The 14,668-nt window shown below is 38.3% G+C and overlaps 1 protein-coding gene across 1 annotated transcript in view; it reads left to right on the forward strand.

Annotated features, from left to right (window-relative positions):
• The window catches only part of LOC139745648 (calpain-5-like), a 48,025-nt gene that overhangs the window by 21,253 nt on the left and 12,104 nt on the right, over window positions 1-14,668 (forward strand). The window contains exons 6-11 of the mRNA XM_071656046.1: window positions 1,189-1,385; window positions 1,848-1,925; window positions 6,615-6,810; window positions 8,356-8,469; window positions 9,101-9,297; window positions 9,771-9,898. Of these exons, the coding sequence (XP_071512147.1) occupies window positions 1,189-1,385; window positions 1,848-1,925; window positions 6,615-6,810; window positions 8,356-8,469; window positions 9,101-9,297; window positions 9,771-9,898 (910 nt within the window). The remainder of the gene's footprint in view (window positions 1-1,188; window positions 1,386-1,847; window positions 1,926-6,614; window positions 6,811-8,355; window positions 8,470-9,100; window positions 9,298-9,770; window positions 9,899-14,668) is intronic.

Here is a 14,668-nt window from a genome sequence, read left to right on the forward strand (position 1 = left end):
ACCATTGAATTTCAACGGTAACTACCATCAAAATTAGGCGTCACAGCCAATCAGCATCAAGGATTATAAAATTTACTGCTAATTTGAAGACTTACCGCTAGAAAGGAGCAGTAAGTTCAGCGGTAAGGGTTTTATGCAACAGGGCCCTGGTAACACAGGATACATGTTGTAGTCAACATGATCATAAACATTGGGAACACTGTTGTAGTGCAAGTTGTCATACATCACATACAGCTGTAGGGCATCAAGCAAAATTGACTAATTTTCACAACAGAAGCAGCATGTGAGGAGTATCCAAGCTCTATGCCCAAGCAAAACTGATGGAAGTAGCAGTTTCATTTCCATGTCTGCGTGGCCAGTACATTGTGAAAGAGAAAGAGAATAATGAGTAAATTGTAAAAATACAAATTTGTAGTAATAATGTGTGAAGTTTCAAAACAAACAGGAAGCAAATACATGTACCATTCAGTTATCAAATATCAAGTGCAATCTAAACCTGTTTACAGTTGTGGCTTTTTCAAGGGAAGCAGGAAAAAAAAAAGTGGCCATTGTGGACAGCTTGCTGAGTAATGTAGAAAGTTTGGCAGCAACTGAGTGTGCTGGATGCATGTACACCATAGAGAATGTGTACAAATGCATTGTATGTAGTCAGGATGCATGTAATTAGTGTGCAGATGAAGCTTTATAAACAGTTGCTGTATTAAACAGAGCTGCAAATACAGTTTTCAGTCATACCAAAACAGTCAATTATGAATGCAATTTCTGTTGTTGCTGTTGTTGACATTCATTTCTCTCACCTGGCTGGCCCTGAAAGGACACATACGTAGTGGCCTCTTTTATTTCTGTGTTGTTTAAAATCAAACGTGGGATGCAAATTTTGTGGCTACTGTCCACTTTGAATAAACAGGTGGCTGCCATTCGCAGGCTCTTTAATATCATATTTTTCGGAGGTGGGGGGGGGGGGGGGTTTCGGTGACTGCAAAAATCAGATGGCTAATAAGGACAGGTGGCAGCTACATGTACACTGTAAGACAGGTTTGACTGTACGTACACTGTACATAGCATGTGAGTTCTCTCAAACTTTTATGTGCAACTTGATTTCATCTTTGTGCATCTTGCCTATTAAAATGCATTCTTTTTGCAGTGTGCTGTCAAATCCTCTATCATTTCTACGTATCATTTCAACAGGTGACCAGTGCAGAGGAGATGGAGGCTAGAACCGATGTTGGTCTGGTCAAGGGCCATGCCTACGGTGTGACAGCGGTCAAGACCGTCAAGCTGGGTGAGTCCGGCTTGCTGAACCTCTTCAACAAGGAGAAGGTGTATCTGGTGAGGCTGAGGAATCCGTGGGGTGAGAAGGAGTGGACTGGTCCCTGGAGTGATGGGTAAGCTTAGATGATGCTGGTCCTGGACTGAAAACAGGTGCTACACATCATGCCTTCCTTTCAGACTCTAGTCCAGAAATCTGCTTTTGCAATCATTTTGTGCTTTCACAAGTACAACCGTGTGCAGGCCTCCACACTTTTCTGTAAAGTTGCATATTTCACTTGTTGTAGGATGCATAGTGTGGCAAGAATAGAATTGCACATTTATTGACAGGCATTGCAGTGAAGCTGTGAAAAAGGAAAGTTTTGATTGGTCAAGATATTGTTTAGTCTCTATAGGACATCTAGCAGGCATCAGTTTAAAATTTTCATGAGATCTGCATTGGAATCAGTTGATTTGTGACATTTGTGTCATATTTGTGCATGAAGCAGCAGAGAGTAAAAAGCTACCTTGTATCATCTCATAATTATTTTTTTTTCTATATTTGTGATGTTTTGTTTTATTTTTCTTTTCTTTTTTAGGTCACCAGAGTGGCAAAAGGTCAGTGAAAGTCAACGCAAGAGCCTTGGCATCGTTAATGAAGATGATGGAGAATTCTGGTAAGCCACCTGCTGAATCTAGAATTTGTGTTGCTGTTCTTTAATGCGACAACCGGTATCTTCAACCTGGCCTTCATTGCCTTGTACTATCTCAGAGAAGAATATTCTTCTCTCCCAATATTTAATCTCAGTTTATTTGAAAAACGTGTACCCATTAATATTTCTGTTATGCTAGCATGACCTAGTGGAAAATTATTATCTACTGTAAAGTCAGTATCATGCCATAGTTTATTTGAAAGATATTTTTTAACAACCTTAATCCATTGAGGACGAGTCCCATGTATACTCGGGCAAGTGTCTGGGAAATGCATGTTGTAGCAAAATCAAACCGTCCTCAACGGGTTAAAAACTTTTTTACTCAATTTCATTTTCATATAACTTTGTAATACTCTTTACCTTTTACTGAAGTTATTATTCTCATACCGCGTGATCACACTAGTCCCCGCATCATGGTGAAAGTTCCAACCCACAAGACTTTCCTCTCCCAAACCATCTTGTGGACGCTCACTGGGACCTGCCCCTCTATCCCCGCAAAGCAAGTCGGGTACAGGGACAAAGTTTGGAGGGGAGAGCGACCTTGGGCCATACGTAATTGATAGCACCCAGCTGTATTCAGTAAAATGTGCACATGCATGAAATCTAATTTGAAGTTGCAGGGCTCATCCCAAGCCCTAATTAATTGCCCCTCAGCTTTTGGACAATCAGGCCACCAATGTACAGTGTAGACGGTCAGACGTAATAAAGATAAGTTCTCTGGTGACTGTCCCCACGAGATGTGTGAAAGTGAAATATATCAGACTGGATAGAGGAGTGTGCGTGAGGCTTGAATATTTATACCCCCGCCAAACGAAGTTTGAAGGGGGTATATAGGAATCAGCGGACGGTCGGGCGGTCGGTCGGGCAGTCGGGCGGTCGGTCCGTTGCAAATCTTGCGTCGCGAACTACTTCCTCAGTTTTCAACCGATTCCCATAAAACTTGGCACAGATGTGTGCCTTGGGTTGTAGATGTGCAAGACGTATTTTTTGACAGTACCCAAAAGTACGTTGCCATGGTAACGGCATATTATGGGCAAAAATGGGTACAAATCTTGCGTCGCGAACTCCTCCCACAGTTTTTGATCAATTTTTATGAAATTAGGTACAGATGTTCATCTGAATATGTTAATGTGCAAGACACATATTTCCGCAGTGGCAAAAAGTGCGTTGCCATGGTAACGGCATGTTATTGGTAAAATATAGGGCAAAATGCTTCATGGCAAAACTGCTTCATCAGTGTTCTTCCAATTCTCATGGAATTGATATTGAATGTTTGTCTTAGGATATAGGTCAGCATGACACATTTCTTGACAGTGACAAAAAGTATGTTGCCATGGTAACAGCTCACATATTATGAGCCAAAATGATGGAAAATTTTGTGTTGCAAACTACTTCCTCAGTTTTTGCCCAATTTCCATGAAACTTGGTACAGATGTGTGCCTTTGGTTGTAGATGTGCAAGACGCATTTTTCGACAGTACCCGAAAGTACGTTGCCATGGTAACGGCATATTAATGGCAGAAGATCAAGGAAAGATCTTGTGGATTTAACTACTTCCTCAGTTTTTTGACCAAAGCTTATGAAATGTTGTTTTGACCAAAGCTTATGAAATGTTGTTTGGCGGGGGTATAACCAGTCGCTGTAGCGACATTTCTAGTTTGTGCTTGACATTATCTCTGGTTGATAGGCTCTGTAGCATTTTTACCTGCATTCCTAGTCGCCGTAAAGGGAATTGAAAATTGCGTGCTCGAGACAATATGTGAAAAAAACACAAACAACAGCCATGATAATGATAATAATAATAATAATAAGAAGAATAGTAATATATGTCACATAATGCCACATGAATTACATAACAAGAAATATGTATTTACTGGATGTAGAGAGCAAAAGTAGACTGTACATTTCAGTCTTGGATTACATATTGTACATATGGATGACGCTACCTGAGTTTAACCCTAACTTACCTGGGGGGGGGGGGGGGGCCATAATGGCCCCTCCTCGACGAATTCCGCGACCATTCCGCCGGGCAAAATTTTTTGACCGCGCCGCTCGCTGACTTTTTACTTTCAAGTCTCACGCAACTTTTGAGACCAAATTTGTCGCGCCCGGGCATACCGTTCCGAAGCCACGCCCCTTCAAAAAATTTTCGTCAACCCCAAAATTGCTCAAAAACGTGATTTTATGTACAAAGTCAATACAAATTGTGTTTTTTCAATTAATTCATATAAAGATTCATATTTTTAATTTTAATGGCTGAAATAAATTTATTTTAGTAGAATTACATGTATGCTTCTAAAGATGTGTATGACAAATTCTGCTGAAAAAAACAACAAAGACAAAAGTTCGAAAAAACAAAGAAATAGATAAAAAAATGATAAAATAATAAAAAACATAAGAAATGAATTTTGATACTGAATTTTTTTTATGCACAAATGTTTGGAATGTCACTAGAAATATTTACACCAAAAATCAGCATTCCATAAGCTTTTATAAGCCAATTACAGACGAAAATGATGTTTTTTGCATATATTTGCATAATTAATTAATTTAAAATAGAAAATGCACATTTTTTGAAAATTTAACATAACAGTCTTGTAGATTACATCCGGCTTTATGTTCATGCAAAATTTTGCGGCGATCGCGCGATCAACGGCCGAGATCTGAAGGGGGGGGCATAATGCCCCCCCCCCCCCCCCCCAGGAATTCAAGCTTGCTAAATAGCCCAGGTAAGTTAGGGTTAAGTGTAGTTAGGGTACATATGCCATTGTATACAACATGAACACAAGATGGGCTGTTTGTTTTGGCAACCTGGGAAGATGTTGCCATGTGTGTAATTTGTGGCTTATGTTGTGGTTTGTGAGGCCAATCCTTATAAGCACCCAGCCATGTGGCAGGAGATTCCAATGACTTCCTGTACGTAAAGTATGCAATGTCCTGAAGGGAGTTACTCTGTATTTCCTGTTACAGAAGAAGCTACAGTGAGTGAGCAATCCATGAATTGATACAGCTCTATTGAAACAGTGACAACAATAACAACAAGAGGAGCACTTGGAGAGTGTAGACCTCCGCTAAGCAGCTCATTTCCACCCGTGTATATACACACATGCTTTGATTTCCTAATGATCCTAAGTCTACCCAAAGATATGTAAAAGATCTTTGAGCCTACATTATTGTAGGCCTGCATGGTGCACCTTGAATGCACACTACGAGTGCACTTAATAATATACACACCTTTAATGAGTTTGCTGCATTTGCCAAACCTGATTATCTTCCAAAAATTTTTACAAAAAAAAAAAAAAAAAAATCCTGGATCTAGACAGTGATCCCAGATGACTACCAAAATTTAATAATCAACTAGAGAGGGGCCGTCAAAGGCGGCAGACCCACGCCTTAAGTACAAAGTCGGGGTAAACATAATGTGCATTCGGTCATGTACCAGAATTCGGTCACTTAATTGCCAGTGTGCTTTATCACGAGCCAGTGAGTTCTACCAAAGATCGTACACTGAAGTGTACGATCTTTGGTTCTACAGTCACATCACACGCAAATCACATCATTTCACATACGGTAACACTCATTCACAACAGGAAAGTCCTTTAGTCTCCTCCAAAAATCCATCGAAAATCCCAAATTCCACCGTCAAAAGTGCAGAATCGGAACTTTTCCAAGCGCGCGCGAATTAAGTCCAGTTTTAAGAGTATTGTCTACGCGACGGGTCGCCGAAAAAGCGCTAAAAATCTAGAAATACGCCGTTTTCTTGCGGGATATTTTGATTATAGCAAGCCGAGAGTGTGATGATATCAAAGGTCGTATGAGTGTACGATCTTTGATGGTATCCACAAAAGCGCAAACGAAAAACAAAATTTACGTACCCCCTAGGCAATTACCCCTATGATTAGTGTCTACGGGAATTATTCAATGCAAGGGTTGAATGCAAATGTCTACTGCACCAGTATTCGGTCACCAACGAGCGCCGCAACGTCCCCGATGCAAGTTTGCACCAACAGTGTAGAGCGCGATGCATTTTCAGCGGCCTTGCACACGCATTGACATTGAGCGCGCATATCGTGCAGTGTGACTGCGACCGAGCAAATGCTCCTCCAACGAAAAAAACAATCAATGTTAATTTAAAAAATCATCAAAATACGGGCCAGTTTGTGACGACGGAGAACGAACTTTCATAAATCTAGAAGGACATAGTCCCTCAAATAGGTCTAAACATAAATTTCGGAATTCTTACGAACATTTGAGCAGCAAAGTCGGATCGTTTGGGAGTTTATGTTTTCGTATGGTAGCGGAAAATCGCAAAGTGAGAAACGGGAAATTTTCGGAATGGTCACTACAATACTACATACCATGGGGTCAAAACTTCAAGGTCACACAGAATTTGCAAGGGTCAACCGATTATCACCAAAATCTAATCGATTCTTTCCTGCCATTATCCAAACATCCCCTGAACATTTCGTGCAAATCCGTTTACCCGTTCTCTTGTTATCTTGTACACAAACAAACAAACAAACAAACAAACAAACAAACAAACAAACAAACAAACAAACATACCGAACCCTTTACATAACCCCCTGCCGATTTTCATCGGCGTGGGTAATGAACCTTGACAGTAAGATGCTCCAACTTCTTGTGCTCACCCCAGGATGCCCTTTGAGGAGTTCTGCTCCCACTTCACAACTCTGGTCATCTGCCGCATGCCCAACCAAGCCTTCTTCAGCCTCCACCGCACCTGGCACGAGACCCTCCTCCTCAGTCAGTGGAAGTTCAATTCCAATGCTGTCCAGAATCGCGCTGGTGGCTGCATCAATAACAAGGACACTTTCCTGCAGAACCCACAGGTATGCATTCATCTCCATACAGTACCTCTGATTTTATTTCTCCTTCTTTTTTTGATTATCTTAGGTGTATTCTCCTCTTTGTTTTGCAGTTTTTGTCAACAGCTTAAATGTATGTCTTCTACAATACACTACAGGTTCATATTTTCAACTTTAGGTATATCCAGGGTTGTCAACTAGTTTGTTTTTGTAATCATCATTAAGTATGTTTCTTCTTTATCAAAATATTAACAGGAAATTTCAATGTTTTTGAAGGAAAATATCTTCTTCTTCTTTTTTTTTTCAAGTCTTTTGTACCATGCTTGAATTATGTACAAGTTTCCTCTTCTTTAATGTGTTTTTGACTGTGCAACAGTTTTTTTTTTTTGTGTGTGTGTGTGCGTGTTTGTGTTTGTTTGTATCTGGAGAGGCTGACAGTACTCCTCATTATAAAGACATCTGTGTTACTTTTTCCATTGATTCAATCATACTGTTAATTATAATTCTAGAGTGTGTACTCTTTTGCATGGTTTTGAAGGATATTACAATGAAAGTCTGTGTGGATAGGGATAATTCAAATATTAAAGTGGATTCCTCATTACAGGCTGTGACATGATAGGACCACCTGTAAAATGTCTAGAGAAGTTGAATAGAAATGGCATCATACAATTATAGAGAAGTTAGGGGAAAAGGGGAGAACTATATGTGATTGTACATCACAAATCCAAGAAAAAGTCGCACCCCTTGATTTTATGTGAGGACTTTAAAAAGGTGAAACAGGTCAACCAAATCAGTCTTGAGTATTTTTGATATTTTCTGAAAGAGCTATTCTTCTACATTATTCTTAAGTGTGGGATCATAAAATGAATAATAAAGTGTGTTTCTGGAGTAGTGTGATCAGGTACACGTATGTCCTAGAGGTCCCATTTCATTTCCTGAAAATCCTTTGCACACTCGTTACTTTCAACTCCAATAACTTTTGAACAGATACATCGTAATGCTACTGCCTTGAAAGTTGGTTGGCATTAGTTATGGCCAGAATGTATTGATGGAGCATGCTCGATTTCAGCGTAATCTTATAATTCCTTCATTGTTGTTGCTCAGGTGGTTTACATCCTGTTTTTTGTTTTTGTTTGTTTTTGTTTTTGTCCCATTCATCGCACAGCTAGCATGGCTTAGTAAAGATAAAATGCTTGAATTACCCTGTACTTCAGAGCCTGTTTTCTCAGTTCACACTTTTCCAGATTGTGTGCTTTCTTTCCAATATTTTGATAGGTTAGGAGAGTCCATTTCAATTGAGTAATACATCATTTTAAAGCTTAGGGTCTGCTCCTTCAGAATCTTCCCTTAACTAAAAATCCATGTCTGGTGACTTTTCGTTGGTTTTGTGATGCAGGGTCACATAATACAGTGACAGATAATTTCAGTAGGCAGATACAAGGAAGATGATTTGACACCCTTAACATTGCAAACTTTGTAAATCTGGTAAAGGTAGGAGTTTGAAACGGCCCCCATTTCAACCCCTGATTGTGAATCCCATCTCTCCCCCCCCCCCCCCCCCCCCCCCAGTTTCTCCTGAGTGTTGATACAGAGAAAGACGACATCATTGTGTCACTGTCACAACCAGACACCAGAGCTGACCAGAACGAACAGGCAAAGACCATCGGCTTCTATGTCATGGAGGTGAGTCAGTGATTGTGTACATCTGAATACATACAGCTTGTCTGATCTTGCAACTACCAGCTTTAGAACTTATGTTTGTCAACTGATTTGCTGGAAACAAAGTGATACTGCATATGTCGTATAATAGCAAGTCTAAATTTCGTGAATCGGAACTTCCCGACAATTTTGTGAAAGATTTGTCATAGATATTTATCTTTAATGTAAAGCAAATTAGTACAATGTTTTACATCTGGAAGATAATTTCATGGGCATCTTCATATAGATTTACTTTAAGTTTTGATATGACAAAAATAACAGAATAAAGTCCATAGAAAAAAACAAAACAGCAAGTATTGTTTTATGTCATGAACTTGGAGATGGAATGGCCCAAAATTCAGTTAATTTGACAAGGAAAAAGATACAAACAGTAAACACATTAGAAAATACAACCAAAACATAACTGTATTCGGCAACAATGGGTGATGTCTCAGTTCTCTTGAATTTTTTGTTCTTTCTTTCTTTTTCCTTTTTCTTTTTGTGTTGTTATTGAAAGAATGAAGTAGGCTTTTCTACTTCCACCAGTTTGGAGAAGAGAATGTTTTCTTTATTTTCGATTGTGCTAAACATTATGTTGTATTGATTTTCTTGGCAGGTTGAGAGCAATAGAAAGTACAGGGCGCACTCAATCAAGCAAAAGGCCTTCATGTCTACATACATCAATTCCCGGAGTGTGTTCGCCAAGCAGACCCTCCTGAGAGGGCGCTACATCATTGTGCCAACGATCTTTGAAGCCAAGATCGAATCACCTCTAATGCTGAGGGTTTTCTCAGACACAGGGGCCGGAGTGAAGTAAGTTTAACCATTTCCTCATGCCAGCTAGTTCGCTCCTATTTTATAGTGTTCATTGTTTGTTCTACTCTGGTATGATGTTTACATATCGCCATTAGTACTTTAGTTTTATGAACCCCCGAGTCTGTAGTAGGTGGCACTTGAAGTCACCCGGCAAGCAGCATCACTAATCACTGTATTTTTTATTATTATTGTTATGTATACTTTTTTATTATTTCTATTAACATTATCACCATCATCATCATCCCCATCTCCATCACTTTGATTGTCATTTTACTTTCATTATCATTTTAAAAAGTGGTATTTTATTTTTTATAATTTGATGCATTTTTGTAGTCTTTCCTGGCAGTTTTCATAACGCTGTTGTTGTTTATATATAGTTATCATAACTTGTATTTATCTGCAAATGCATTTTGCCGTGTTTTTATGTGAATTATAACTGTATTTCTCGTCCTTTATTGTTTTTGTTGCAGAGAACTGAAAGAAGACTACCCCTCTCCTGGAGCAATGGAGTGTTGTCGTGGTGGAAACATCCAAGTTGTGTCACAAGTTACTGTCCTTGGGGCAACCAACCTTCCCAAGCAGGACCACTTTGGAGGAGGTATAGAGGGGGAGGACTATGGGAAGAGACACACGATAGATAGATAGATAGATAGATAGATAGATAGATAGATAGGTAGATTGTAGATAGATAGATAGATAGATAGATAGATAGATACAATGTAGATGCGTACATACATACATACATTACATACATACGTACATGCATACATGAATACATACATACATACATACATGTACATACATACATACGTACATGCATATGTGCATACCACACAGAGATAAATGATATAGATATATAGGTGGATAGATAGATAAATAGACAGATAGATATCTATAGGTACATAGACAGGTGGGGTAATAGATACACGTAGGTGGGTAGATAGGCAGGTAGTTTAGATACAGCCTGTAGATAGAAACACGTAGGTAGATATTTGAACAGGAAGATATCTATTAAGATATCGTCGCTTGCCCGGAAGAAGGGAACGAGCGCGCGAATACGCGTAAAAATAGATTTCGAGAAAATCGCAATTTAAAGTTTCAGTTGACTATATCTTTGATATTTGAATATCAATACTGCTGAAAATTCACAAGTGAACAGATAATATTCCAATTTGGTACTAGCTAAAGTGGCTATAATGAATAATCTACAAATTTTATGATATTGCTTATGATTTTACCTCATGTCCGTTCGTTCCCTTTTTCCGAGCACACAACTTGCGGGCGGTGTTCCCAGTAAAAGGAAACGGAGCTGAGCTGAGTGACTCGTTCCCTTTTACCGGGACGCGTACACGCGCGCAATGTTACCAGTAGAAGGACACGATTCATGTGTTTGTACAGGTTTCTGTGGAATGCGCGAGTCGGTACGACATACTGCTCACTGTGTGCCCACGTATGCATTTTTCTGTGGTCGATTAATAAAAATTCATCTGAGGACCCAAAACAAAATGCGGGCTAAGCTATTGAAAATTTCATATCACAGCAGGCAAGGCGAAATACAGCTAGATCTGGGAAATGCAGCAGGTCAACCGTGTACTGTAATAACTCGGGCCTGGGCTAAGTAAAGCCTGTCATTCTAGTCTAGGGTCCTAGGCCTAGCCTAGTCTACTTTAGTACTTTATTTTAGGCTAACTTATTAGAGTCTTAGTAGTAGAGTCTACAGTGTAGAAGTACTAGAGTAGGCCTACTAGTAGGCTATAATTATTGTCCAGATCTCGACAGATCGGGGTCTAGGTTACGGTTTAACTTGAGCCTAAAGGTACAATATGAAATAGGCCTATGTGTTTTTCTTTTGGTTTTCACTTAGGAAACATAATAGGCCTATAACGCAAAATCAACAAGTTCCCCCGCCCCCCCCCCCCCTTATTTACCGTGATGTGTCTTGCTGCCAGGCCCAGGGTTCATGGTCCATGACCTGAGGTTGGGGCAGGATCGGAGTTCTAAATTTATATTCAAAGGCTTAAGCCACGTTCCCAAACTTTGGCTCTCAGCGTTCGGGTATGGAAATGCAGCACGGTGACAAATAATTGACGTGAAAGCGGACTCATGCCATGGGACCCTCTATATTCTGTATTCCACTGGGAACTAAATCTTCTTGTTCTTAAAATTGTGACTTTTAGCTATGGCTAGAGCCTACATTTTATTTTTTGTTTCAGTTTTTAAGTAATTTTTTAATGAATTTAAATGTAGAGTATATCCAGCATCTATTTTTTCCCCATGGAGCTGAAAATTTTGGTCAGCTTCACATTAATTGTAATAATGACCTCCCAACATTTGTGAAGCCGTGATATTATTAATCGACAGAGCCTTATCGCCTTCTATTTTGGGGTTGAGTAAATGTACTTATAGTTATACATCCTACTTAATCGAGACATCCGTATTGACTTTTAATTTGGGGTGGGATGCATACAGATTCTGTCTATAATTACCATTAAACTTCGGTTTATTTTTTCTTGTAAATTGGGAATAGTTTTCTTCCTTGTATTTGTTTTCCAATCTAGGATGGGGTGAACCCCTGTACATTAGTTGTTTTTATTTTGTGTGTGTGTGTGTGTGTGTGTGTGTGTGTGTTTTCTTTCTTACATTCTTTTTTTTTTTTTTTTCTTGCCTGGAGAGCTGGCGAGGCCTGTAACACTTCCTATCTAGAACGTATAAAAAACAAAAAAAAAAAACCCAAATTAGAGAGCATACACGTAAATGAAATATTCATCGTTTATCTTCTACTTCTAATGACCTTCAACCATACCCTCACTTCATCAGACAAGGAATAGTACAGGGAGAATGGAAATATGCAAAACATAAATCTCCCCCCCCCCCCCCCTTTAACCTCTCACTCACTTTCATCTACTGTATTTCCTTTCAGCCTTATCAAATGAAATAGACACAGACACACAATTCCTGCTCACATCTTGCTCTTCTCTGAGACAGTAGGAAATAGATATTGCGTTGTTCCTTGTTATAAGGTATGATAGTATATTTATTTGAAAATAAATAAAATGGAGAGAATTTCATTCACAACAGTAATAAATAAATTCATCAATAGCAATTAGACAATTCATAAATTATTCATTAAATACAGCAACATCAGTGTAACCAAAATGAATGCCTTAAATAGATCTACTCATGTAACTATTATCCCGATATCTAGAGTCTGCATTTCTTTCGGCATTTATGCAACATTCTCCAGAAATATATATGTATGGTCTTCAAAATATGATCACATTTCTAAATGAAAAGTACACATTTCATCTTTGATATTCATCACCTCAATATAAGCTCCTAAAATCCATCAGCATTGTTTCATGATAAATTATATGGGTATATAATCATCTCTTTCTTTCCTCATGTACCTAAAATAGACAGTTTTATAAAATAAATTATGTCCCTAAAACACCATAAGAGTTCTAAATTTCCATTTCTAGTGTGTCAGGAATCAAGTGGTTACAATTTATTTTAGTCAACAGAGCTGCAGTCCTACCAAATTGAGTCGTATCATTTCTACAAAATGTTCTCCAAGCTTTTTTTTTTTTCCAATATCTAACTTTTTTTTAGAGCAGATTTTTTTTTTTCAGTTAAGATACAACAGTAACAGTTTCAGCATCACTGTCTAGGAGGTTTAATTATATTCTAGTGAATTAAAAACAACTGTGTTTAGTATAAATAATTATATACATATATATATATCACTAAGGAAGCCAATCCTGGAAAAGAGCATCTCATTCCAGTGAAAACCAGTAGGTAAATATGTATATTTCATGACAATCATCATTTCAGTCATTCACAATTAAACCCATTAGACCAAAGAAATTACTTTGCAGACTTTACAATCCAGTTAACAGCTTCAAGTTTGAGTCATACTATCATTTGAATAATAAACAGTAGATTATCATTACAAGAAAATTATATCTAAACTCAAAATTAAAGAAATGATTAATTTTAATTTATTAACTATTTTTTTTCAGGAAAATCATGATTTTTCCCAATCCTGAGTGCAACACATGTCAAATGTTGAAATTAGCTTTAGCAACAGCCACGTTGTGTTTCATACACTAAGAACTGAATTGCATTCCATGAGCAAATGCCCACTCTCAAGATACTTCTGATCGATGATACTGATGCGTGAAGTCCGAACAATATACATCAGAGCAGCCGAAATAAATCTTTAAGATGAAAAGCCCTTGGTTTAACTCGTTAAAAAGTTAAAGTTTTAATGTACCACTGCACAACAAAAAATTATTGGAGGCATACTCTCAGTATACATTGTATCTGATAAACATTTAAGATTTTCTCTTCAACTACACACATTGAAGATTAGTTTTTCAGCGCATCTGAAAATCATTGGAGACATTCTTGTACACTTATGCAAACACGAACATCACTAAAGACTAACTCTTCAGCAAACTTGAAAATAATAGAACAGCTAGTCTTCAGCAAACGTGAATATCACTGAAATTTTACTCTTCAGCAATCCTGAAAATCATTGAAGACTTGCTCTTCAGCAAACTTACAAAACATTGAAGACTTACTCTCCAGCAAACCTGAATATAATTGAAGACTCGCTCTCCAGCAAACCTGTAAAACATTGAAGACTCACTCTCCAGCAAACCTGTAAAACATTGAAGACTCACTCTCCAGGAAATCTGAAAAACATTGAAGACTCACTCTCCAGCAAGCCTGAATATCATTGAAGACTTACTCTCCAGCAAACCTGAATTTCATTGAAGACATACTCTCCATCAAACCTACAAATCATTGAAAACTCACTCTCCAGCAAACCTCAATATCACTGAAGACTTGCTCTCCAGCAAACCTGAATATCATTGTAAACTTACACTACAGCAAACATGCAAATCATTGAAAACTCACTCTCCAGCAAACCTCAATATCACTGAAGACTTGCTCTCCAGCAAACCTGAATATCACTGTAGACTTACACTACAGCAAACCTGAAAATCATTGAAGATTTACTATCCAGCAAACCTGAATATCATAGAAAACTTGCTCTCCAGCAAACCCGAATATCATTGAAGACTCACTCTCCAGCAAACCTGAATATCATTGAAGACTTACTCTCCAGCAAACCTGAAAAATAATTGAAGACTTGTACTACAGCAAACCTGAATATCATAGAAAACTTGCTCTCCAGCAAACCTGAAAATCATTGAAGACTTGCACTACAGCAAACCTGAATATCATTGAAAACTTGCTCTTCAGCAAACCTGAATATCATTGAAGACTCACTCTCCAGCAAACCTGAAAATCATTGAAGACTTGCTCTCCAGCAAAACTGAATATTATTGAATACTTACTC

Source organism: Diadema antillarum, unplaced genomic scaffold (genome assembly GCF_040938485.1).
Source record: "Diadema antillarum isolate AM-2024a unplaced genomic scaffold, OU_Dant_1.0 seq00001282_RagTag, whole genome shotgun sequence".
Classification (NCBI taxonomy): domain Eukaryota; kingdom Metazoa; phylum Echinodermata; class Echinoidea; order Diadematoida; family Diadematidae; genus Diadema; species Diadema antillarum.